Source organism: Neomonachus schauinslandi, chromosome 12 (assembly GCF_002201575.2).
Source record: "Neomonachus schauinslandi chromosome 12, ASM220157v2, whole genome shotgun sequence".
Taxonomy (NCBI): Eukaryota; Metazoa; Chordata; class Mammalia; order Carnivora; family Phocidae; genus Neomonachus; species Neomonachus schauinslandi.
Window position 1 is genome coordinate 40,926,154 of NC_058414.1, and position 27,905 is coordinate 40,954,058.

Sequence of the window (27,905 nt, forward strand, 5' to 3'; positions counted from 1 at the left end):
AGCATGAGAGGGAGGAGGGTCAGAGGGAGAAGCAGACTCCCTGCTGAGCAGGGAGCCTGATGTGGGACTCGATCCCGGGACTCCAGGATCATGACCTGAGCCGAAGGCAGTCGCTTAACCAACTGAGCCACCCAGGTGCCCAACAATTACAATTCTTAAAAATTTCAGTTAATCCTGTCCTAGAGAAGGATCTTTTGGATAAATCCAAGTAATGAGATTTAGGTGGGCTAAATTCATCTCTCTCTGCTTTATATCACTTTCTGTTCAATTACCGATCTACTAGTTATTTTTCTCAGCCCAACTGTGAGGAACACAAAAACTTCTATAAGTTACAACTAACTCATGAATTGAGGTTGGGATTGTCACATGTCATCACAAGGTGATTTCAGAGCCACTTTCAAGTTATTGCAAAATATCACTCAGTTTTTTACTTAAAAATTTTTATAAACTGGCCAAATATTGGTTTTATATTTACATTATCTATTTAGTAGGAGAAAACACATTTTATTATGACACTGAATCAGAGTGATTTTCTGGGCATGGCTCCTGGAGAATTGTCTCCTTGTTGTTGTCATAAGCAGTCTGCTTTTTGATAACATTGTGCCACAGCTTGGCCATTACTTGTCTAACAGAATTAGCAGTGGGAGTGAACTGGCCCCCAAGCAGCAGGGTGCTAGAGCTTATAGCCCCCAAGTCCTATAAAGGCAGCCATCCCTGGATTAAGCTCTTTTTATTTCTTGATTGTTTAATGTCTTGCATATTATAATCAGTGCTTTAATTCAGGATTTGGGCCTTCTGGCAGTTTTCTGAAGGGCACACATTTTGAAGTCAACTAATTATCGTGTGCTCTTTTCTTCAGTCACCACAAGTTCTGTGGTCTGACAGTATTTCTATACTTGGCGGTCATGTTAATCTTTAAGCTGATGCTGCCCTAGGGGTTGCCAATGCAGAAGAGTCAGATAGTGACAAAGCATGGCTCACGCCTCTAGAAGGGCTTTATGCATTGGCAGTGATAAAGGGAAAGGAAAAGAGAGATTATGTGACACGGCATTTAACTGAGACAGTCTGTAAATCAACTTTTCTGCCTGAAAACAAGTACACATTTTGGAGAAGAATACATTCATCTCTCTATTGTTAGAATTGCGTGAGCGCTCAAAAAAAGGGTATGAGCCTCTATTCTGTGAAACAAAGACTGTTAACTATAAACCAATGAGATATAAAAGTTCTAAGTAAGTGGAAAGACATCAATCTTATTCCAGTGTATCCATGGCACATGCTCTGGAGGAAGCTTATGAAAGTAAGCATGCATCACAGGAAGTAGCATTTCTGATTTAATTCTGTGAAGAAATGCACAGCTACTGGGTTAGTTTTTGTTGTACCATTACTATCCAAGTTGAAAAAGTCAAAATCCTCTTTTTTTTTTTTTAACATATAATGTATTATTTGTTTCAGAGGTACAGGTCTGTGATTCAACAGTCTTACACAATTCACAGCCCTCACCATAGCACATACCCTCCCCAATGTCTATCACCCAGCCACCCCATCCCTCCCACCCCCCCACCACTCCAGCACCCCTCAGTTTGTTTCCCGAGATTAAGAATTCCTCATATCAGTGAGGTCATATGATACATGATAGTAGGAAGGGGAAAATGAAGGGGGCAAATCGGAGGGGGAGACGAACCATGAGAGACTATGGACTCTGAGAAACAAACTGAGGGTTCTAGAGGGGAGGGGGTTGGAGGGATGGGTTAGCCTGGTGATGGGTATTAAAGAGGGCACGTTCCGCATGGAGCACTGGGTGTTATACGCAAACAACGAATCATGCAACACTACATCAAAAACTAATGATGTAATGTATGGTGATTAACATAATAAAATAAAATTAAAAAAAAAAAGTCAACATCCAAAAGCAAGAATTCTTTTTTGTAAGAAGGGGGAAACGTGAGAACATAGACTCATATTTGCTTGTGAGTACATAAAAAAATGCCAGGAGGATAGAATGGGGCTGGGAATACTGGAATAGAGAGGAGTGGAGAGCGGAAATGGGAGTCAGAGTTTTCTATTGCCTACAGTTTTATTATCATTATCATGTGCCATGTGAATATACCTAATTCAAAAATTATGTTTATTAAAATAATGAAATTAAATAGGAGACAGTAAAAGCAAAGAACAAATTACATAAACAAGAGGTTGGCAAAAGGAGAAATAACAATCTTCCTACCAAAACAAGCTGACACATATGTTTACTTGTAAAGAACCTGTTAAATGGGGACATCTGCTAAAACTAGATGGTGGGCCCCTACTGTGTGTTATATTATTGTCTGTAGCCCACCTTTGCAAGACTGAAATATTTCCCCCTCCAAAAAAAAAAAAAAATGTGTAAGAAATTTTCCTTTTTTTCATCAAAGTAATCTATCCTTATACAAGGGGGAAACGTTTTTATGAAAATGGAGGCCATGTAGTGACTGGTTTGCTTTAAAACTATTTGCTTTTTACTTTCATAACCTGACGAGATTTCTATATTTACCAAATAGGTAGTACTTATGACAAAAATACATGGGGACATCATGAGATATTGCACAGTGTACTGCCTGCAAAGAGAAATTAGAAAGGAAAACAGGTTTCTTCCCTCAAGTTGATAATCCTAAACCCTGGAAACCTAATGCAGGAGCTCTACTGCCTTTCCAATTTTGAAAAAAACTTTAACCAATGCCTTCTGTTTCCCAGACCTTCTTCCTCTCACACTTTGGGGATTAGACCCAGATCAGGCTCAAACTGAGTAGAGAAAATTGTCTGCCCTAGTTAACTGGGGCCTACAGGATGATCGTGCCCCATTTCCAGTCCTATGAGAAACCTGTAAAACCAGGGCAGGCTGTGTACCAGCCACCCAGGATAGAGGGTGCTCTAAAGTTTGTCTCAGAATCTCAGGGGTATTCTGGACTCATGATAAATCATCAGAAGGTAACCCTTGGTAGGATGGAAAGCAAAGGTTCTATCAGGCTGAACGCACTCAATTTCCCGGGGCCGTTTCAGACTATGACTGTCTCATCCAGATCCATGCCTCTGGATTCTCTTTTGGGGGGTATTTACTAAGCGATTGTAGGTCTGTTGAACTTGGGTGGGTGCCCTAGCCAGGCAAACTCTTCCTCTGTTTAACTAAGGCTCAGTGGAGGTGCAGCACAGGACAATCTTTCTAGTGTTACTTTCTCAACCGCTTCCCATCTCAAGAGTGTCCCCATGTCAGCGGCCATGAGAGACCCTCCATATACATGATCTCCGATTCTGACAACAACCCAGCAAGACTGTTGCTGTTGGTTCCATGTTACAAATGAGAGCAAAGGAGGCTGAAGGAGTTCAAGGGTGAGGCAAATGACTTAAGGCCATATAGTTAGCTTTATAGTAGAACTAATAACTCAAATCCAGGTCTGATTCTGCAAGCCATGTTTTTTCTACTACAGCATATGACTTTTTTTTTTTTTTTTTTTAAAGATTTTATTTATTTATTTGAGAGAGTGAGAATGAGAGAGAGTACATGAGAGGGGGGAGGGTCAGAGAGAGAAGCAGGCTCCCCGCCGAGCAGGGAGCCCGATGCGGGACTCGATCCCGGGACTCCAGGATCATGACCTGAGCCGAAGGCAGTCGCTTAACCAACTGAGCCACCCAGGCGCCCCAGCATATGACTTTTGATGTCATAACTTTTAGGTTTAGGAGTTTGAACATTATGTAGTTAAACTTAGGATGACAAATCCATATATACTAATTTGTGCTTGGGCATATTTAAAGCCATTTATAAAGACAAATGACAGTCGCCTAAAAACAATTTGCTTGGGAATGAAAAGCTATTCAAAAGATAAACATTACATTTTCCTGCACATAAAAACAGTATTAAAAAATTAAATTATAACCCCAAAGAAATGTATAAATCTTACCACCTTCTTCGGGTTTCATGTCTAATAGTTCATCTACAGGTCCATTAGAGGAAGGGAAAGAAAACAAAATTATGAGTCAGTTTCATTTTGTAAGGAGTTTGTCAAATTTATTAAAATTGAGTCATTTTCCTTAATCTAGATTACCTGAGCATGCATTATGTGTAGAGCTTTTGTCTGAGGCAGATAAAACGCTTTTTCCATCTTCAGCTGTCAACAGAACACACGCATTTGGTTATCACCAATTCAGAATGGTGTGTATTCATATGCTATTGCAGTGTAAGGTAAACACACAGCTCATCACACAGAAGCAGGGGTCCTGAGATTACATTCTGCTCAAACTGTTGGCTCTCCATGAATTCTGAATTAACAACCTCGACTCTTTGCTCTGTTTGGTAGAAAACTATATGACACTGACTTAACAATTCTCCTTTCATGGACAAATGTGTGATTCAAGTAATTGACTATTGATGGTGCTATGAACCTTAGCCATTTGGGGCCTGGCTAAAATAAAAAGGGCAGATCACTGAGTGAAAGAAGTCAGCCTGTAAATGCTACATACAGCATAATTCCCACTATACAGAATTCTGGAAAAGGCAAAACTATGTTAACAGTAAAAAGATCAGTGGTTGCCAAGTGTTTGGAGGAAGGGAGAGATGAACAAGGTGCAGCCACGGAGGAGTTTGACGACAGTGAAATTATTCTGAATAATACTCTAATGGCGAATACGTGTCATTGTATATTTGTCAAAACCCATAAAATGTGTAGCACCAAGAGTGAACCCTAATGTAAACTATGAGTGACAATGATGTGTCAGTGTTGGTTCATTGACTATAACAAATGTATTACCCTGGTAGGGGATGCTAATAATGCATATGTGGGGACAGGGAGTATATATGGAGATCTTTGTACCTTCTGCCCAGTTTTCTGTAAACTAAAAACTGCTCTAAATAATAAAGTGTGTGTCTGTGTATGTGTGTGTATATACAACACAATACAACAGACTTAAAACTTGATGTGCTTGGGGTGGCTGGGTGGCTCAGTCGGTTAAGCATCTGCCTTTGGCTCAGGTCATGATCGTGGGGTCCTAGGATCTAGCCTCGTCTTGGGCTCCCTGCTCAGCAGAGAGTCTGCTTCTCCCTTTCCCTCTGACCCTCCCCTCTTGCTCATGTTCTCTGTCTCTCTCCTAAATGAATAATAATAATAATAAAAACCTTGCGTTTGCTCCTGTGTACATTAGACTTTCTGTAGGTCACAAAATAAGACAGATGACACTTTAATTATGGTGGATTCCATTCTATGTATACCTAAAACAAGGTAATCAACATTTGCAATCTCAAAATATTATGCAAATACCACAAACAAGGGAACATACTACACAAAGAAAAAAATTTGATTCTTTCGTATTATTATGTGATTTATATTGATATGGAACTTGAAGACATAATAAACTGGAGTTTACATTTTCCCTCAAAACTATAATATTTCTAGATTCCCACAACATAATTCATGCTGTCAACACCCAAGAGATACTGAGGTTGGAGGTGTGGATCAATACACTCAGAGAGCTCTTACATGGCCAACAGCATCAGGCTGACCTGCTTCTCTGTCTTCTATCACTTGCTCCCTCTCTCAGTCTCCAGAACAGTGTCTTTCTGACCTTCTCCTGGTCCTCTTTGGCTCATAGTCTTGGCCCAGGCTGTTTCTTTTACCTTGATAACTCCTGCAACAGCACTTGACTTAGCTAGGACCTGAGCCCCTTAAACAGGTGGGGTCTCTCTATCGCACCTGCCCAGAACCCTTGCAGCTCTTATCAAAGTTGGAGTTGCCCAATTACTTGTGCAAATTATTAGATTACCACCTGCTTCCCCTTTTGACTGTGAGCCCCATCATGGGAAGGGTCTGAATATGTCTGGTGTACTACTGTGTGCCCAGAGCCTCCTGCTGTACCTGCCACACAGGCAGCACTCAATAAATATCTGTGGAACAGGGGTGCCTGGGTGCCTCAGTTGGTCAAGTGTCTGACTCTTGGCTTTGGTCTCCTGGTTGTGAGATCAAGCCCTGCATCGGCTCTGTGCTCAGCGCAGAGGCTGCCTAAGATTTTCTCTCTCCCTCTCCCTTTGCCCCTCCACCTGCTCAATGTGCTCTCTCTCTCTCAAATAAATAAATAAAATTTTAAAATAAATATCTGTTGAACAAATGAACAAATATGGGAGTAAAGGAGGGAGTATGTGCATGAAATGATGATATGAAGCCAAGTTAGAGAGGCAGATAGGTGAGAGGTTTTTGTTTTCTTTTGAAAGATAGATGAGGGAAAAGCAAATGAAGCAGTAAAGTGGGAGGAGAGTAAAGCAGGTGAAGCAAATGGTTGGAAAAGTAGGAGGAAAGACAGAAGGAAGGTAGAGAGTGGAGGAAAAGAACAGAAGAGAAAGGAAGTCCCAGGGTCTGCTTTGCCTCCTCCTATCTCCTGGAAGGGCTGCCACAGCAAAGGGTAGAGTGAGGCAAAGGCGGATATGCCCCCCCCCCTTCAAGGGCCAGGCTGAGCAGAGGGTTGGGGTAATTTCAGTTCTCTCCATATCACCTGTAAAGCTTTCCCTTGCATCCCTGAGGATTTGAGTCCCAGTGAAAAGCTCAGCATTACATCACCTTAGTCCCACCACGTTTTACTGTACCCTCCACTCCATTATGAGAAGAACCAGTGAAAGAACTAGCCATCATGGCAGGAGCCAGGAATAGCTGACAAACCTTTCATGGCACATTGCATCATCTACTAACTCTCCGATCGCTTTCCCAACAATTGGAGGATCAGCACACCCAAGGGAGCAGGTGTTACTCATTACAGAGCAGACCCAGGAATCACCTGCTAGAGCCGTGTCTGAGCTCTCCTCATCTGTTCCCAACAAAGACCAGCCCCCACCCCACAACACAGTGGAAACCAACTCACCCAATCTGATCATGTAATCTTATTAAAACTATCTTTACAGCCCGAATGGCAGTTAGAACTAGTAATGGCAATAGCAGAAATGTTATCATCTGTTGTAAAAGAAATCGCTCTCTGTTAATTCTCCATTTCGGATGCTCCTCTGACGGGCTGCTGCAGAAGTGACTGACGGTGCTATTCTCTGGCTCACAATATAAAACCCTCTCCCAATAATGCTATTTAGTCGGCATCACCGATATTTGAAAATTTAAAACCGAAATGGTAAAAAAAGAAAAAGCAAATTAATATAGTATTTTCTCAAATGGAAAAGAAGAAAGGCCTAGGAGGAGTCTGCCAAAAAAGAAAATGAATTGGTTGCTGAGCAGTATTTCAGAAGCAATTCTAAATAAAAATCAAAACTTACTCTTAAAACTAGAAGACTCCTTGTGCTGGTTTTCATCCTCTAATGAAATTAACCTTAAAATTAAAAAAAAAAAAGTTTAGTAATCTAGTTCTGAAAATTTTATATTTATGATACAGCCAGATTTTTCTGTACAATATTACTGCACTTACAACACAAAGACGTGTGCACACACACATGAACATACAGTCATTTACATGCTATTCATTTTTTTAAGAGGAAATACTTTTGCTGGCTTTTTCCTCTCCTAAGGCTGGTTAGTAGCATCTTAATAACTGAATTTTCATCACAAGTCATATATTCTGTAAATATCTAGGTGGGCAGTTAGGTATAACTAAAATAGATACTGTATAGTTATCACTTTTAAAAACGTAGTTAAAAAACTGATGGGCAAGTGAGTGTTTATTCTGATTCCTGCTGTTACAGGAGAGGACACCTCAGGAGGTTAGCTAAATTACTAAGGCTGAAAAGCAAAAGCAGGATCCGTCTCAAATCCAGAAGACTGTCACCTACTGAACTCTCACCATACCAGTTAAGATCACGGCAGAGACATATCACCACCCTGAGACTCAGCTGGTACCTTTGAACCTCCCCCTCTAAAGCACCTTTACCTGCTATTTTTGAAAAAAAAAAAAAAAATTCTTGCTAAATTTCCATTTTGCATTTAAAATAGTTACTGGATTACACTTTTTGAGCTTTTAAAAAGAAGTACTAACATAATGGAGAAACCTGAAATTAAGGAGAACTAATCGAAACAATCTCGGGTGGCTCCTTTCTGAGTGAAGGCTAATACTTTGATTGCAGTAACATATATGGGTGAAAAGAAGGTACCAGAACTCATTCCAGGTCCTGCCTCTTACTACACCAGGGGCCATGGGCAGTCTCTTCACTTCTTTTGAGCCTCACTGCCATCATTTAAACAATGAGGAAATGTTGGCATTGATTACACAAAGGGTTGTTGTGAGAATGAGTAGAGAAAACATATAACAAAGCACCTGACATTGCACTTAATATATAGTAGAGCTCACTAAAGGGTACTAAGCATTACTGTTATTACCAGGAATAGGTTAAACTGCTTCTCCCTAAAATAGTTAATTTTATTAGTTTCAGATCATATTCTATAGCTGTTCCCACAGTGAAAACCTGTCTTTGTTTTACACTAAAGGAATTTTCTAGTATTTGCTTTAAAATTAAAAAGGCTTGGGGTGCCTGGGTGGCTCAGTCGGTTAAGACTCAGTCTGACTCTTGATTTCAGCTTAGATCATGATCTCAGGATCTCATGCGTTGAGCTCCATACTCAGTGGGGAGTCTGCTTGAGATTCTCTCTCTCTGCCCCTACCTCCACTAAAAAAATAAATAATAAATAAATAAAATTAAAAAGGCTAATACTGGCAGCAAATACTTCTGTGGGACAAAAATATATATTTGAAATTTCAGAAACACAGTAAAAATACAAGCTGGTTTTACCATACAATTATCATCTAAATTTTTTTGTGTGGAGAAAGAATCCCAAACGGAGGTAAGGTAATCCACTTTCCTAGGTCAGCCAGTTCAAGACTAACCCTGTTCCTGCAAGCCCTGATATCTCAATAGGAAAGGATTCACACTGAAACTTCCTTGCTGAATGGGATCAGGACACATCATGCACCACATATGTTGAGAAATTTGTCTCAGTAGGTAACATGACTGGAGGCCCCTTCTCTGTAAAGTGGCAAGAAATGGAGATGGAGCAGTCACTTCCTGCACTCTGCTTCACAGAGGAAAAAACAGAAGGTCTGAAGAGTAGGAAACAAAATGTCAGAACCCAACACTTTTGTATGATAACACCTTAGTACTCGATGTCTCCTGAGGCAATCTCATAGGTTATTATTTCCTTCTACGAGAGAAAAAGCCAGGGGATTTCCTATCTGGGACAGGATTCTGTAAATGATGGTAACAAAAGGACCAGATTGGGTCCAGAAGCCTGACAGAGCAGAAAGCTGGGGCTGAGGCCACCATACAGAGAGCCAGAGAGCACTGGAGACGTGTGCCTTTTCTCGTCCCAGTCAACTCCTCACAAGTGTGCTCCTTCTAAGACCCGAGAAATGCGTCTCTTATTGGGATGAGTCCTGGCCGAGCAGGACTATGTGCAGGCCAAGTCTGGGCTTCATTTTAATACATCAACCCAGAGAAGTGAGGAAGTAAAGCAACTGGCCTGTGTTTGAGACCCCAACAGACTTGCCGCCCTTGCCTGTGGAAATAAAGATTTTGCCAAGAGAAGCAGCCATAACTTACTGCCTCGGCTCCTCCACGGTGGCCTCTGCACTTTCCTGCTGGGTGATCTTCCTTTCTTCTTTCTCAATCAGTTTTTTCATAGGGTCTTGTAAGCTCTTGATCACGATAATGAAAAGGAAAAAAAGAAAAAGAAAGATCAATAAAAAACTCAACTTCCTCTGGTCCAGAAACCAAACCTTCAATTCAAGGTTTGGGGAGGTTACCTTTGATCCTATCAAGTAGACAGAAAAGAGATTTTAAATGTTCTCAGACACATCCAAGAAATACTAGCCTATAGAGGAAAATTGTTTTGCCACTAGATTTATGCTTTCCCCTTCGTGATAAGTTATTCAAAAGAAGGCCTTTTGGCTATTGCTAACTTTATTTTCCATCTTTAACATGCAGCAAAGATAAACATTCCGTTCTGCTTGCAGCCCACACACTGACAAAATAGAAGTTTTCTCCCCCAAAGATGAGACAATTTCATTTTATTTTTAATTTTGTTTGTGATTTTATAATCTAAAAACAGCTTTTGAAAAATAAGAGAAAACAAAACCTTTTTTTAAGAAAAAACAAAACAAAACAAAATAGTGGCTTAACATATTCTGACAACTCCCACAAGTGGACAGAGCAGGTGCATCCAAATCTTTGTAGATTAAAAACGGGTGGGAATCTTTTTTTGGAACATAATTTCTTGGAGTTATTGTTCTCAAGTTTTATTAAATATTTAAGGAAAGACTTTTTTAAAAAATCCAGTGCCTAAAAACTGTACACCAGCAGCAAACCTGAAAAAAGCAAAACATTTCCATAATAACTGAATAATGAGTTATAAAAAGAGATCTCTACTTGTGGTTCTAATTAAACCACAAACCTACAAATTACACAAGAAACATCTCAAGATACTTAACCTGCTTATAATCTTAGAACCTTTAAAATCTGTCCTTTGGGCCTTCCTGTCTCGTCCTCCTTCCCCTTCCCATCTTTCTCTTCTCTAGTGTGACCTACACACAGAAGGTGACAAGCACGTTCCCTACACCAACTCTGACAGATCTGTGATGTCTAGCTGCAGGTTGGACGGAGATGGTCTGGAGACAGAGTCTTTGCAGAGCAGAGCTATGATGGATGGCAGTGTCTGCTGTGGATGCCAGGTGGACACTGGTGTTATGCTCTCACTCCCTATACAGAATAATTTCCCTATAACACCCAAGCAATCATGGTACCATTTTTCTCAAGAACCCACAGTACTTCTGTATTTCTTTCCACTTCTAGTCTAAACCTGTCTGCCTGATTTGAAAGATCTTCTAAGATGGGATCCTATCCTAATCTCCCAGATTGCTTCCCTGTGGCTTCCAAATGGGAGCTTTCCATTCACGTAGGCCTGTCTCCTCATCGCCTTCTATGTGCTAATTGCCCCCCTCCTATCTTTGTTCATTCTGGTTCTTTACCCAAAAAAGTTCCACCTATTTGTCCACCCTCAAAAGTCTGATCAGGGGGCGCCTGGGTGGCTCAGTCGTTAAGCGTCTGCCTTCGGCTCAGGTCATGATCCCAGGGTGCTGGGATCGAGCCCCGCATCGGGCTCCCTGCTGGGCGGGAAGCCTGCTTCTCCCTCTCCCACTCCCCCTGCTTGTGTTCCCTCTCTCGCTGTGTCTCTCTCTGTCAAATAAATAAATAAAATCTTTAAAAAAAAAAAAAAAAAAAAAAAGTCTGATCAGTCTTTGCAAAGCCCAGATCAAGTACTGGTATTTTCCTTAAAGCTTCATTCACTAAGCACGCCAAATTCAAGAAAGTCTTTCCATCTTCAAAGTGTATTTACAGTCCTATTCACATTTGATTATATCTATTCTGTACTGTGTTTTGTTTCTTAAAAAAGTATTTTTTTAATTAGAAAAATAATAGAACCACACGTAGAATGCTTGGAAAATTAAAAAGGAAAAACTACTCATAATTTGATTTCCCCCCAAAGTTAGTTATTATTTGCATGTATTTCCTTTCTGGTTTTTCATACTCATACTACTTTATATAATTGGAATCATTGCATATAGATGTCTTCTTAAGCAATATGTGTACATATTTCATAATAAAAAATATTCCTCATCAGAGAATATAAAAAAGATTTTATATATCATAAACATTCAATATTAAATTAAAATAGGTAAATACACATTCATTCACCATTTTTCTAACATAAGGTCAAGGTTTTTTCATTGAATATATGTGCTATGATTGTAGTTCTGAAGCATTTTCTTGCATCCCAAAGGCATTGCCATCATTGGTAAGGACTATTTCTGGACATTTAGATTAGTACACTTAGTCAACAAATAGTTTTAGAGCATTTACCAAGAGCCAGGTGCTGTTTTGGGTGCTGGAGATACAATGGTGAACAAGACAGACAGAATTACTAGTTAATGATGGGTCTAAGGCAGGGAATTAACATGGGGGATACAAAGTGACTGGGTCACTACTTCAGTTAGCAAGAACATCCTCTCTTGGAAGTGACATTTCAGCTGAGAGTCAGAAGACAGGCAGGAGGGGCGCCTGGGTGGCTCAGTTGGTTAAGCGACTGCCTTCAGCTCAGGTCATGATCCTGGAGTCCCTGGATCGAGTCCCGCATCGGGCTCCCTGCTCGGCAGGGAATCTGCTTCTACCTCTGACCCTCCCCCCTCTCACGTGCTCTCTCTCATTCTCTCTCTCTCTCAAATAAATAAATAAAATCTTTAAAAAAAAAAAAAAGAAGACAGGCAGGAGCCATCCGTGTGCAGGTCAGGGAGAAACGGAGGCCTGAGGGCAAAGGCCTAAAGGAAGGAATAGCTCGGCTTGGTGGAGGAACAAAATGAATCCACTGCGATTATAATATAGTGGGCAAGAGTACAAGTCCTAGGAGATCAAGATACAGAGGCCAGCAGGGGTCACACAGGGATAACATTTCTTTACCCACATTCATCAATATTTAACATTGTGCCCCACTGGCTTCATCATATTATTTTGCCCTTTTTATCTCTCCAGTGCATGACAACGAAACGGGATCCATGATTATCAGCTGGAGGGGGAAATGTGATAAAGGACAGTATTGGAACAAACAAGGCCACTGGAATATGGACTGTAGTATAGATGTTCTTTTTTAAAATCATATACCCCAAAGCATCTGGTAAAAGCTGGGCATGTGTGTCCCTGGATCGAGTCCCGCATCGGGCTCCCTGCTCAGAGGGGAGTCTGCTTCTCCCTCTGACCCTCCCCCCTCTCATGTACTCCCTCTCATTCTCTCTCTCTCCAATAAAAATAAATAAAATCTTTAAAAAAAAAAAAAAAAGCTGGGCATGTGTGTGTGTGTGTGTGTATTTTGGAAATATGCAACCATAAGGAGAAGTTCAACAGATGTCAAAGACTTACTCTTTTCAATAGATCTGCCAATCACAGCATTTTATTCACACACAGACACACACACACAGGGACAGACACACACACACACACACACACACACACACACACACACACACACCCTTCCAGCAGCTTTATTGTCCATAGAATGGTCCAACTCTGGTCAAAGTGAAGCCGGGAGTATTTTCAGCTGAGGTTCTGATGGCCCCAAGACATACTTTTCAATTCTGTGACGCTTTGTCCAGGCCTCCTGGTTTGCTCAATTACCTTCTCATTGCATTTCCTTTTTCTCAATCAGCACTAGGCAGGGCCAGGACATGTCTGCTCTCAGCCAGCTGTGTCTAGCTGCCACAGGGCTTGCCTAAGCCCCTGAGATGCCCTTGACAGCTCCATGGTTATCATCCCTTCTGTCTCCAGGCCGACCTCCCCTCATAACCACACTCCAGCAGCTCTCAGACAATCCCTTTGTAATGTAAACCACTCCTTCCTTCTTTTCAACCCCTTCCCTGTTGGGCCATTAGCAGGGACTCAATTGTTGGCTCCCTGTCACCATGATCACAGTTAAGTCACTATTGTGCTTCACTAACAGAATGGCTACAGTTCCAATCGCTAATTTATTATTAATAATTCCTGTTACCATTGCTCCTCTCTTCCTATTACCATTGTCCCTATAACCATTTGACTGTTGCCACTCAAGAGAGGTGCTAAATATGCACGTGTTTGGTTGATAAATTAATGTACCTAAGGTTAAACTTTAAGGTTAAAAATTATAGCTCTTTAGCTAGGAAATTCAAAGCCTCAGGGGAATAACAGGAAAAGGTTTATAGAACCATAAGAAAATTAATACTGAACACCTGGGCTTATTTATTAAATATTAGAATTTTGAGCTAAGGGGAATCTTGTGTGGGGAATCTATCATGGGGGATACAAAGTGACTGGGTCATGTACCGTAGAATTCACCCATCTAAAGTATACCATTCAATGGTTTTTGGTATAGACACAGAGTTGTGCAACCATCACCATAGTCAATTTTAGGATATTTTTAAGTGGCATCTTTTGAAGCAAGAGAGACTTTTAGATCAAACTGAGCTAAATACTCCTCCATACAGCAAGGGTAAAAAACCACAACAACACATATGGAACCTGTTTCTTACAAAGATGATAAACAATATAGCTAATAAAGAAACTTAGAGGCACTTTGAAACATCACAGAGCACGAATCACATCCCCTTTCCTCTCTCAGCACTAGTTCCTGGGTGTGCCTGTCCGATACAGGATATTCTACATGGTGAACCAGTGCTTTCTTCAAAGTTTGATGAAAAGGGCTAAGTGGGGGCCGCGGTGGAGGTAAATTCTTTATAGTATTTTAAAGTCCACAACTCAGCTGAAAATGCTTGACCCTACAGCATCTGTAAAAGTCAGGGGTGACAGCATTTTCTGTGTGACATGAACATCTGGTCAGGCAAAATGAGCCTAAGAGGCCTGGCTGATTGCACAGCCAGGGGTGGCCATCAGATGGAACTATTTTGAATCAGTGGCTGATGGAAGCCACATTCAAATCCACGTCCAGAAATGAAACGTCAAAACACTGTTTCTAGACCCCAAACCCAACTGGGTCCTTCATTAAAATTGCTTGTGAAAATCACTATGTATTAGCAGCAATACAGCATCGTTCAAGAATGAAACGTTTTGTACAGAGGAAAGAATGTTTTTAGACTAAGTAACCTTTCTCTGTTTAAGGCTGCACTGACATGCTAATAGTTTCCATCAATGCTTAAATGGTTTCAGGAAGCACACACACAATATATAAGATCAGCGTGACAGAGGAAATGCGCAGACTGAGCTTGCAAAAGTGTCTTAGAAAGGAAGCAGCTTAATATAATAATGGGAGTTACTACTTCCTGTATTAGGAAAATAAAAGCAAGAGCAACATTCATCTGAATGAAAGCAAAACTACTCACAAAACAAATTTCACAGACAAAAGGCTAGCAGCCAGCCCTAATATAATGACCTAAGTTTAAGTTTAGCCTTGACAATTGAGTGACATTTTCTCTAATCTTTAATTACGACATTTAATTTTCTTAGGCTACTTTCCATTAATTATACTGTATGCATATGAAGGTGCCAAGTGATTGTCTATAAAAGGAAATGGAAGTGCTGAAAATAGTGAGGCATGGTTAAAAGATGGTGAACTCAGTTGGGTGTGTGTATGTTTGTGTTTATATAATTGGTAGCACATGAGGAATAAAAAGCAGAGGCCAATGATGTGTATGAGACGCACAATTCATGGACGTTTAGCACACGTGGCCTCCCCACCCATGCAGTTATAAATCTCTGAAGATACTATATAAGGAGCACTGTTAATCTAGGACCAGAAGGTACTCTTGAATTGTACTGTAGAACAAAAGGTAAGATTAGAGAAAAATAAACACAATCATAAGTAAGATATATAATCTTGTTCTTTAAAATACGATGGAAAATTGTTACTGGGAAGGCATCACAGTGTCCTGGAAAGAGGTGCAACTACTGGATAGATCAAGTAGTGCTGGGGCATGGAAAAGGGTCTTCACCCCTTGGGGGCTTCTGCTCACCCCTCAGAACAATGGAGTTAATGACAAGTATACCTTCCTTGGAACACTGAGGATTAATGTAGATAATGCTTCTGCACAGTACCAAGCTCATCGTGAGCAATCAAAATGTGCTTTCTTATCAACAATTTTTCAAGGTCGAAAAGGAATTAGATGTCTTAAGGGCTCATCTTGTGTTAGGTACCGCACTCCATGTTTACACATCTCACAAAACCCAGATAAACACTATCTTCCTGGTTTCCTGATATGGAAATGGAGACTCAGGTGAAGTAACTTACTGAATTACATGAACAGGTAGAAGCAATATTTGATTCCAGGTCTTCTACAACTAGTTAAGAAATAGTATTGAATAGCCGAGCCAAGAACATTTACTGAACTCCTTCATATGAAGTGCCAAAGGAGATTAAGGAGACTCCACTCCAAACTGTAAAAGAAGGGTCCTAGGTTCCTAGGTATCTGAGGGACTGACATACAGAGGATGTTTTTCACCTATGTGCAAACATTTCAAAGTGTTACTTTTTTTTTTTTTTTAAAGATTTTATTTATTTATTTGAGAGAGAGAATGAGAGAGAGAGAGCACATGAGAGAGGGGAGGGTCAGAGGGAGAAGCAGACTCCCTGCCGAGCAGGGAGCCCGATGCGGGACTCGATCCCGGGACTCCAGGATCATGACCTGAGCCGAAGGCAGTCGCTTAACCAACTGAGCCACCCAGGCGCCCTCAAAGTGTTACTTTTAATTGAAAGTTTACAACTGGACTTTTTAAAGGTGGCCCTTGTGCCTTCTCTTGCTCTCTTGCCTCACAGCCGGAAGTACCCCTTGAAGAAGTGACATGTGGTAGAGTGGGAAAAGCATGAGCATCCCTGTTCCCAGAGCTATCACATCCTGGGCATGTGGCCTTGGACAGATGACTAGACCTTTCTGAGCTTTGGTTTCTTCATTTTGAAACACAGGGGGAAAAAACCCAAGTAGACCCAACTTCTCAAGGTTATTTGAGGATAAAATATATGCACTTTCTATATATTAGTGCTGAACCTAACAGTATTACTAATTATAATATCCAACCTTGGCACATTAGAGTCACGCATACCATGACAAATTCTCTGAGACGTTACTTCACCTCACGTTTAGCAGAGTTTCTGGCATTAAGTAACTGCCCACACAATGATAATATTTTTCCATTCCCCTCGAGTAAAAGTAAGGGAATGAGAAGCAAAGGATGGAGAGGAAACTTACCGTTATGAGGAGAGCCTGAGCTACCACCAGCTGCTTGGAAGAACCAATGCCAGTCATCACAAAGGATGGACGGACTGATGATCACCCACACTCTGGCTTGTCCACCTCAGACTACAGTGGTGGCCATGGTCAGCCCCCCTACACACTCCTCTCCCATGACTTGGATGCATCTTAATTTTGCAATGATCTGACCTGGAGCAGCTTGGGGGAAAAAAGTCATTCTGCTAAATGCTGTGTAAAGTAATGACACTGAGAGAAAACTTGAAAGTCTACAAGGATATTCTGGATGCTCGCCATGAATAATTGCCATGTTGGGACTGGCAACTAAAATAGCACTGCAGAGATATTTACCCAATTTTCATAAAAACTATTATGGCTTTATTTTCAAAGCAAGTAACTACAGAGCTGTGTGGCTTGTCGGTAAATGTTCAAGTGATTAACTGAGAAATGTGGAGGTGGGTGGAAGAAGGCTGTTAAGCATACAAATTTGAGAAAAACAAAATCTAGAGAAGGATGTTTTTTGAATTGTGAAAGCTAAAAGCATTTTGGTCTCCAGAATGATGTTCCATATAAGAGTGCTAAGCCCTAGACCCCAGGAGAGAAGAAAGGGAACATGGGCACATCTGTTTCAATGGTTATTTTTGAACATGCCCAAAGTTAGGTTTTCAAATTCGGGTTTCCTTAGTTAAAATCCTGGCGCAGGGCAAAAGCCAGTTGCAAAGTCAAAGTACATTTTTTTAGAATTAGGCCTGTTTGCAGGGTGGGAAGCCTCCTTGCCTTTCTTGCTTGCAGGCCTGCCCTGCCCTCTCCTATCCCTGGGGGAATTCTCTCAGCCCAGACCAGGGCCTGCAGGGCCAAAGCACAGGTTTGGCAATGGAGCTGCCAGAGCATCTGTGGGAGTCAGGGAGGGAGTGGGTCATCCTGGGCGAGGTCTGGGACACCTATCCCACTGCCATTCACAGCCTTGCCTGCGAAACTCACTGCAAAACTTATCATCTAGGGTAAAAACAGTAAGGAACTTACACTAGGCTACAGAACCTGGCAACCTCAACAAAACCCTCTGTATCGATACTACCAATGGCTGTCTTCTGGATCCACCTTAGAATTCTTGATAAATCCATCCCTACGACCCTCACTGTGGGACCACTGGTGCCACCACCCCCTCTACATAACCGGGAAGCGTCAGAGCTGAAGTTAAAGCCAGGTCTGGCTGTCTCCAGAGCTTCTGACCTTACATACTTTGTTTTATCATGTATCCAGAGTAAAACACCTGGCTTTCCTGCTAAAAACACTGGAATGGGGCACATCACAGAACTCCATTTTACTACTGGCCGTTTTCATTAAATATAGGCACTCTGATCTCTTAGAAAAAAAAAAAAAAATCAGAGAAGGATATGCCTTCTCCCCAACCAGCTCCCAGTGGGTGTGTCCACTTTTTCAAAGGGCCCCCAGTGCTCACTTCTCTATAAAGACATCTAACTCAACCCACATAATAGGGGAGAAAAGACCACTAATACAAATAGAATTTTAGATTTTTCCAGGGAAAAGCCAACTCGACTCCACAGGGGTATTTTGCTTTTGCCTTTGTTTTTGTTTTTGTTTTGCCTTCTCTGAAGCCTGTTTTGGATCTGTGGGGAAATGTGTAAGTAAACGGCATCCTGGAAGGATGAAGTAAACATGACCACATCTGAGGGTCGATAATTTAAGACAGGGCACTGTTTTCCTACAAACAGCATTTCATTCAGCTTTCTAAAAAAATGCTTTTAAACTCATGGTCTAAATTACTTTCTCTAAAAAAGTGACAGTGCTTTTGAGATATGGCTAGAAATATTCCATTCCTATCTCCATGACTATTTCTACCATGTGAAAGACATTCTCCGATGATTTGGAATCAGTATAAAATTAACATTAATAATAACCCATGCAAAATCCCTATGTTTAGTAGCACTTTAATGAAACAATAAATATTTATTGTTTGAAAATGCGAGATTAGAACATTGCTTCTTTTATTGGAAATCACTTCAAAAGATGGTTCTCTCCACTTTAAATTTGAGCTTTGCTGTATTTAGATTTTAAAAAATTGTAATATTAAAAATTTTTTTTGTAATATTAAATTTCAATGCTAAATTTCCCATAAAGTTAAAATGTGACAAAAATTTATTAATCATAAAATTTAAATGATGAAGGATTATGTCAATAAAGGTACAATTAATAGAACCATATCAGGCCTGAGTAAAAAAGCAATAGTTGTCACATAAAACATTACCACAAAATATTTGCAAAATGTCAACATAGTCACTTGGGTATTTTTCAAGTTGTAAGAGGTGGAGACTCAATTCATTTTTACAATAAAATTATTCTGGGAAAGAATGACACATGTTTTCTAGAGAAAGGTTCATTAGAAATAAAACTTAAAACTTCTGGGGCATGAGTTATATCCCCGTAATTCTGCAGCAGAAGTCTCTTCCCTCCAAACAGGATGCATCGAGTGTTTAACACATTAATTATCATCCTTCATCAAGCATAAAACTAACAGTCAGGAAATCCAGCTGCAGTGGCACAATTACCAACACTCAGAATACACCCTGCAGCAAAGAAAACAAATGGGTTGCTTTTCATTAACAGAGCTTGGCAAACCTCTCCAAAGACAATGTTTTCTTTCCAGCCAGATCCCAAAAGGCATTTCAGGGGCTATTTGCTCAGGTAAATCCAGAGAACAAATAAATGGTGAAAATATTTATTTGAATTTCAAAATATCCATTATTAATATATAGTGCCATTCAGAAGAAAATGACATTTTGAAAATGACTCAATCAAATCAAAATCTTTTAAATGCAAGGTATGTTTAAAAAAAAATACATTAGTGCCAGAGGTTGCTAAGTCAGGTAATATCTTCATGCTTGCTGGTAATACACAAGGTATTAGTGATTTTCATTTTCATGTTTTGTGGCATGCAGGATGATATGTAATATGCCTCTATGTGGGCAATAATGAGCTGTGTGATAACAGGATTCTATTCTATAGGTTTAGGTCCATATAAAGAAAATAATTAGTGACTAGCTTGTGATTCCAATATAACATCATTGAAAAGACTAGACGAATAGCATTCTAGAAAAGTAATAACAGCCTAGTTTAGTTGGTTGATTACTGGACACTTAACATTCTTAATATTACTATAATTATATTATACCTCAACAGATATATTATTTCTACTGAGTTTATATTACAATTAAACCATAAACTGTTACTTAAACCATATATTTAAGGAAGACTCTGGGGATGTAAAAGGCAATGGATAGTCATGTGCCCAAAATATTTGTAATTATATCCTGAACCAGTGCCATCAAACTTTAACGAAATTCTCTGCCCAGAAATCCTCTAACATAATCAGCTTGATCCTCTCTGCAGGATAAATATCATGGCAACAATTAAAGAGCCATATTTTCCTCAGCACAGGAGGCCAGAGCGACACATAAGGATTCTTCCATGCTTGTGGCACAACTTCAATTTCATAGTGTGCTTTATATGCAATTAACTCAAACCTGAACTTCTTTTAAATCGTCTTTGCAGAATGCATCATTCCATCTTCCACCTAGCTGATCTGAGTTATGTACAGTTGTCTTTCAAAAGACAAACTCTGAAACTGTATTTATTATAAAATAAAATCTGATGCACATACACACCCTAAAACCTAAAACTCTCTGCCTTATCAAAGAATAAGTGACAGGATTCTGTTCAGGCCTGTATAAGAAATGTGAAGAGTGTGAGTTGTAATAATTTTAATCAACATGGCTTGGTCAGGATAGCTGCTTCCTAAGGTGGTAAAAGTGAGTAATAAATTATGGGGAAGGAATACAGTCCTACCAACAATGGTAATATTGATGATGTGATAAGAAAGGCTTTGGGGTCACTGGATACAAACATTTGGCTGGACAAAGGAGGATACCTAGGAAATAAGAAGTCCCTCCCCTCAAGTGCTTCAGTCCAGCTGACAGAGCAAAAAAAGGGGCATATTCTGAATCCGGTTACCATGCAGCATGTCAGCGAGTGCCAATAAATGAGCAAATGACCAGCTGACGGGAGGATTATGAAGAACAAACTTCACTGGCCAGATGTCCTGTCTGGAGTCAGGGCAGGTGCATCTCAAGGTGAGTGAACTATTTTGGGTTCCTCTAGGGACTTTCATTTAAAGGGCCAGGGTCTTAAAGGTTTCTGTCTTAGTACTTTTATAGATGCAGTGACATTATAAACATTTCAAAATCAGAGAGGTGTTTTAAAGCAAAAAAAAAAAAAAAAAAAAGGCTTTTTAATGTTTTCTCAAGCAAGGTGATGAGTCATTTACAAATTGCCTGAAAAATTAGAAGGAAGGTAATTTCAAGGTATTAACAAGTTCTTTCCTGGTCTTTTTTCCCCCCAAAGATATGACCTGGCAACAAAGTACCTAGTGTTCTCTCATTCTCAAAATCCTTTTGGAACCCAAGTCACTTCCTTCTCGACATGCATTCTCCCTCAGCAACCAAAATGATTCCACATTCAGTTGCAATCCTGAGAATCAGATATTTGCATATATCCCCTTTAAGTTGAGAAATCACTGAGTTTAATGTTGCTTTTTCGACCGGAAAATATTCCTGTAGTCTTACAGGAATCTAATTCTGTATTAGATGATACTCACAGAATAAAATGACATTTGTCAGAAGTAACAGAGGAAAGAAAAATACCTCTTCAAGTGAGCATATTTGAATTTAATAATTAAAAAGTTATGGAGTATACTAGACTTGTACAATCTTCCCTTTAACAAAGTCAAACAAGTCATTTAAAGAAGCAGGACCAGTCCCCACAATTCACCTTCCACTAATATGTACCCCAAGGTTCCAGCTGTGTTTTTGTATTGCTGTGACGAATACTTATGCAAAAAAAGACTATACTAGGGGACATAGTTCCCTCTTTGACATTGGGAGTCTGTTGCAGTAATGATGATTGCTGCCATGGACACTCTGATGTAAACAAAACATTACTTTTCATAAGATTTTCTAATGGCCTCTCTAGCTTTCATACCTTTAATGTAGTGAATTCATATGGTTGATAACCTTTGAAGCTCTCGTGGATGGCTGCCATAGTGTGAGAAGTTTTCTCCCAAAAATGAAGCAGGGTGGTCTGTAAGGAAAGACAGTGCAGCTATTAATGTTTCGAATGCCCAGATCTAGCCACAGGCCCTGGAGAAGGGTGGCCACATAGGATTCCAACTCACCTCTGCAGGCTTGTTTCCCATTATGCCCCTCTTTATACCTCGTATTTCAGCCAAACTCAATGCTTCCCAGTTCCCCCCAATACTGCCTCCCATGGCTAATAATGCTCCACCATTTTGGGACATTCTTCTCTCTGTTTTCTGTACTTGTCCCATGTGATCCATCCCCCAAAACCCAGGGATCATTACCAATCTGCTTTTGTGATCTCTCCGCTGATTCGATTTGTCCCTCTTTAAAATCTCATTGGATTTTGTAGAACTTATTTCACTTAGCACACATACCCTGCTTTCTCCTTGAAATACAGACAATATAGTCAGACTGTATGTACTATCTCTGATTTCCTTCTGAAACTAAGTTCCTTGAGGACAGGGAATTTGGTCTTACTAATTTTTATATTCCCTACAACACCCAGAATTTGGCCTCCCACACTCAGTTGGTGCCCAAAAGCACTGTTGTTGGATATGAGTACTATCCTGAAGGAACTCAGGCTAGAAGGAGACAAAAATTAATAGTTCCTTGAATTATGACAACCTGATGAGTAGGTGATTGACGGTGCCATGGGAAGTAGAGGCCACAACGCAGAGTGAATTCAGAGGAGGCTTTCTGAAGGACGCAATACTCAGACTGGTACGTCAAACAGAGGGGACTATGGAAAGGTACAATGGAGGGGAAAGGCACTCAGGCAGATGGAACCACCTAAGTTAATGCAGGAAAGTGAGAAAGCAGTGTGGGCACAGGAAATAGCTAATATTCAGTTTGAGTAAACTGTAGGTCTACTAGAAGGGAAAGGGGTGGAAAGTAAATTGTGAGCAAGACATTCAGAACTTCATAATGCCCAAACCATACTTTTAGCTCCAACACTGTCTTTCTGTCCCCCTAAACCTCGAAACATTCTTGGTTCACTATAACCAACATCACTTTGTTACCTGGTACGTTGCTAGCATATGAGACAACAGATTGCATCGGCTTGCTCCAAGAAGATCCACTTTCTGACACACATCCATCTTCAATTTGTCAAAGCTTTTTTTGGCAAGGCGTACTTGTGTTTGTACCTATGAAAGTAAAAGGGAGCTTTTGAACCACTCAGACTCTTAGGTGGTTAAAATTTGCCAGTGAGGGAAGACCCATAGTGGGCTTATCTCTCTCACACAAGAAAACACCTTTGAAAATTCCAGGCAAGCAAGAAGATCCTGCAACATCCATTCTTTACCTTCAAAGGACTTCAACAACAGTACTGCATATGATGATTTTACAGCAGATTTGCCATCCTATTTGTCAGTCAAAAGTTAAAATTCCTCTCCTCTCAGAGCATTCACTGAGTAACCATGGTGGGGAGACGTCTGGAAACATGCACAGTGGCAAAGGAATAACTCTCACCCTGTTGTTCTTTCCCTATATTTCTTTGAAGCTGACTTCTGGTATATTCTTCACTCAGCTTCACTAATGCTAGCATCTTACATAACACAGTACATTTGTTAAAAATAAGAACTCAACACTGACACAATCCTATTAGCTAAACAACAGACATTATTCAGATTTGACTAGATTTTCCATTGATGTCCTTTTTTCTGTTCCAAGATCCAACCGAGGATACCACATAAGAGAATTGTGACACAGCCTAAAAAGCTGATAAACTTTCAAGTTTTTATTACTGAGTATGTACACAAGCAATTCTCCCTCTATCCCTCAGCCATGTAGTAGTTCAAAATGGAGGTCAGTAAAAAATTCAGAAATGTCAATTCTATACATTATTTGATAATAAAATGGAAGCTTTTAAGGGGTGCCTGGGTAGCCCAGTTGGTTAAGCCTCTGACTCTTGATTTCAGTTCAGGTCATGGTCTCAGGGTTGTGGATCGAGCCCCTCTTTGGGCTCCATGCTCAGTGCAGTCTGCTTGTCCCTCTCCCTTTCCCTCTGCCCCTCCCCCCACTCATGCTTGTGCATGCTCTCTCTGTAAAATAAATAAATCTTAAAAAATAAAATAGGTTTTAAAAATAATACAGCTACTTTAAAAAGGGTGAACTCAAAATTTCTCCTTCCTCAAATCTGAAGCATCACCACACTATATTTTATCCAGGGAAAGCCAGCCAAATACCACTTTATTTCAGATAATTCATGCAGTTGTAGTTAGTAGGTAGATAACTGTTAAGTAATGGTAAGTAATTACTCTGGGAGTAATGCTGACTCTTTAGTGATAGTTCTTCCATCACAGGATACCAGGAGGCAAGGGTGATGTCTACCTTGATCACCATTGCATGTTCAGCACCTAGTGACCTGGTACAAAGCAGGCGCTGAATACATATTTGGTGACTGAATGAAGAAATTTTCCAGGCCATTTCAAAAGGTAAAGTGCCTAAGTACCATTTTAAGGTATAACCTACAAAGTTGTTTTAGAAATGATTTTATTTTTTAATAAAAATAAACACGAAGATTATTGATATAAAACATTAATTTTTATCACTGATAATACTAGTTAGAGTCACAGCTTATAAAATTATAGGGCATTCTATAATAATAGCAACAATTGATACAACTGTTACCATTTACAACAATTTAACAATTGAAGCAATTTAACAATAGCTACAATTCACAATTAATACAATTGATACAATTGAACAATTAATACAATTCACTTACCACATGCCAGCCATTCTCTTTTAGCCTCTGTTATTACCCTCTCTGACTGCTAAGGGTAAGAGGATTCATCTGGGAAAGTAACTAATGAGCACGGCTGCCATTCTAGATTAGCCTGCCTGACTCCAAAGCCATACAATTCTGCCTCTCAAGCAACTTAACACTGGTCACTGGAAAATCAAGAAGCTCGGAATTATGATTCTATCCAGAAACCCAAGTTGTTCCTGTAGATTATATGGAATTGGAAAAAAATGAGCCAATGCATTTAACACCATTTTGATAGAATTAATATCCTGTATGAATAGGGTCTTGTATCTGTAACTATATAAAACATTTCCTAGGGCGCCTGGGTGGCTCAGTTGGTTAAGCGACTGCCTTCGGCTCAGGTCATGATCCTGGAGTCCCTGGATCGAGTCCCGCATCGGGCTCCCTGCTCGGCGGGGAGTCTGCTTCTCCCTCTCCCACTCCCCCTGCTTGTGTTCCCTCTCTCCCTGTGTCTTTCTCTGTCAAATAAATAAATAAAATCTTTAAAAAAAAAAAAAAAAAAAAAAAAAAAAACATTTCCTAAAAATTCTTCTGTATCTTTGGTCTACAGGCCCGGGAAAACCAGAGAATAGAAGCCATCTAGCTGCTCCCAAACTGACCACATCATGAGCTTAAATAAATCCGGGAGCTCAATCATTTCCCACTGTAGAGTGGAGAAACTCTAGGCAAAGATGCCTGGGAGCACAGACTATAAAAGGAATTTAGAATTAGTTAAAAGTAGTGATTTTCCATCTTCCTGTGAGAGGAATAAGGAGACACAAAAAAGAAAACCCAAGTTGCAGCTTTGCACAGTGGCAGGATCGTAGCCCATGAGTTTATCTGAGGCATGATTACTGCTAATTGAAAACCCAAGTTCCAGAGGGAAGAAATGGGAGAATGTGAAGAGAAAGATATATCAAAGCATCTGAGAACCTCACTGCAAGCCCTCACTGGTTCACCAGTTGCTCAGGCCAGGAAGACTTCCTCAATGGGATCCTGAGAGGCATCTGTCTCCACCCTTTTCTTCAGAAGGGGAAGGAGATTAATATGGGTATGAACTTTCACATATGCATTCATTCAGCACATATTTGGTGAGCGCCTATTATGTGTCAGGACCAGTGCTAGGTACTGGGGCCTCTATAAAGGAATAAGACTTGTAGCAATGGGTCAGTAAATACTTATGAATGAATAAGTATTTATTCATTAGGAATAAGGACCCTCTAGTATTTTAGAGAAGACTATTTAGCAACTATATTATAATGCAATGGGAAAAATACAACAATAAAACTAAGAGTGCAGAACAGGGATTGATTAATGCTGGGGGTGGTGTAGGGCAGGGACGTAGGTTGATGTCATTAAAGCCCCAAATACTGGCCTCCCAGTATCCCCACTCTTTGCCCTTTAACTTTGTAGGCTCCTCCCACTCTGACTCGGGGCTTGGCATGTGACTTGCTTTGGCCAGTGCGATGTTAACAAATGTGATGAAACTGGAAGCTTGAAAAAAAAATGCTAGCATGTTTCCACTTTCTTGCCTCTCTGAGATGGCCATGAGAATATGCCCAGGCCAACCTGAGAATATGTCTAGGCTGGCCAGCTGGAGGGCTGTGAGAGTCTTGTGCATGCAAGAGACACAAGGAGGAGAGCCCAGCTGTCCCAACAGATCAGCCTTTGGCCAGCTGACCCAAAGAGATGTGGGGGAGGCCACCATGATGAGCAGAAGCCCTCCCTACCCTATAGCTGACCACAGACTCATGAGTGAGCCTAACAGAGACCAGAATTACCCTGCTAACCCACAGACTTGTAAGCAATAAGAAATGCCTATTGTTTTAAGATACTGAATGTTAGAATTGCTTATTTCACAGCATTATTGCGGCCACAGATAACAGATATAAATGATAAGCAGGTGGACAATAAAGGCTTCTGAGATGAGGCAGGGGGATATCTGAGCATGAATAGGAGTAAACAATAAATACAACGTATCCACAAGACTGGCCTGCTAATGGGGAGGTTCGAGATCTTCTAATTAAATGCAAATTAATTTGGGGGACTGTGGATTTTGCTTTTTCCTTTACGTAGATATTCTTTTATCATATAAGAAAACTTACTTCAGTTGCTTATAATACAAAGCTCATGCATTAATATCCTTTGAAATGTGCCTTAATTTATTTTGTTTAATTTTGTAAAGTAATTTTAGAAACCTAGAAGAAGACTTCAACATTTGACCCAGTGAGTTCTGAAAGGCCATATGCTTTGGGTGTCAACAATGATTATTAAAATACTTAATGCACTGCTGAGTTTCCAAATGTTGAGTCCTTTCCCTGCCAAACAAGGAGGATGTTACACTGTTGGGCATTTTGAATATGGTAAAGTTCATTTAATATTTTGTACTTCATGTCTACTCTCTAAAACACATTTCCAGTCTGCAGCCCAAGGACAAAGCACTGAGGACACAGTCAAGCATAGGCCACCATCAAGAGTCCAATTTCATATGCCTCCAGAAGCACTTAAGTGAAAAATGTTTTATTATTCCTTTCAATCCCAGATAAATTATATTCAATTACATAAACATCTTGAGGAGCTCCTGTGGTTCTCAAAGTTCTTTAAAAATATCTTCAGTCAAATAAATGTACCCTTTATCTATTTTTTAGTTTTATTTCTGTTGCCCCACCTTTCTCTTCTTATTCTCTAAGCTCTAGGAAATGATCACGCATATTAAACTCCCTTTAGTGTGAGTCCTGCCTTCCCCAGGCTGCAGAAATTCAGTTTATCAGAAAAGGGAGCAATGTCTTCAGTGCCAAAACTACAGGGCATTTCTCTGTACTTATTTCTCCTAACCTGAAATTCTACCTCTTGTAGCCCCAACTTGAATTACATATAGTGAAGTCAAAGCTATTCATCCTCTTATTTCAATCTGACTTCCCCATCCAGTGGGAAAGGTCTTTATATTACTCCATAACCAAATAATCTGAGAGTGGTTTTTAAATTTTTTTGTGTTTTCTTTCCTTTAAAAACAAAATAAAGCAAAACTACAATCCTACTCTTACATTTTCTTCCAGGAAATGACTCTGCCTTCCACCATCCACCCATCCAATCATTTAGCAAATATTCACTGAATATCTTCTACATGCTCGTAGTAGTGAGTAAAACAGAGGTGGTCTCTGCCCTCATGGAGCTGACAGTCCAGTGGGCATTTTCACATCAGTGAGGGCATAATATCAAACCAAACAAAGAAAAGCCCCACTGCCCCACAAGAATGATTTAGCAAGAATCTGACTAAGAGAATATTC

General features: G+C 40.1%; 1 protein-coding gene across 5 annotated transcripts in view; it reads right to left on the bottom strand.

The window, feature by feature from the left end:
- The window catches only part of ICA1 (islet cell autoantigen 1), a 135,223-nt gene that overhangs the window by 19,024 nt on the left and 88,294 nt on the right, over nucleotides 1-27,905 (bottom strand). The window contains exons 7-12 of one of the 5 annotated variants that reach the window (XM_021689561.2): nucleotides 22,889-23,014; nucleotides 21,772-21,870; nucleotides 9,542-9,636; nucleotides 7,271-7,323; nucleotides 4,074-4,136; nucleotides 3,930-3,962 (exon numbers count right to left, since the gene is read on the bottom strand). In XM_021689561.2, the coding sequence (XP_021545236.1) occupies nucleotides 3,930-3,962; nucleotides 4,074-4,136; nucleotides 7,271-7,323; nucleotides 9,542-9,636; nucleotides 21,772-21,870; nucleotides 22,889-23,014 (469 nt within the window). Of the gene's footprint in view, nucleotides 1-3,929; nucleotides 3,972-4,070; nucleotides 4,137-7,270; nucleotides 7,324-9,541; nucleotides 9,637-21,771; nucleotides 21,871-22,888; nucleotides 23,015-27,905 lie in introns of all 5 variants that reach the window. The other 4 variants (XM_044919899.1, XM_044919897.1, XM_044919901.1 and 1 more) reach the window with 4 other exon arrangements.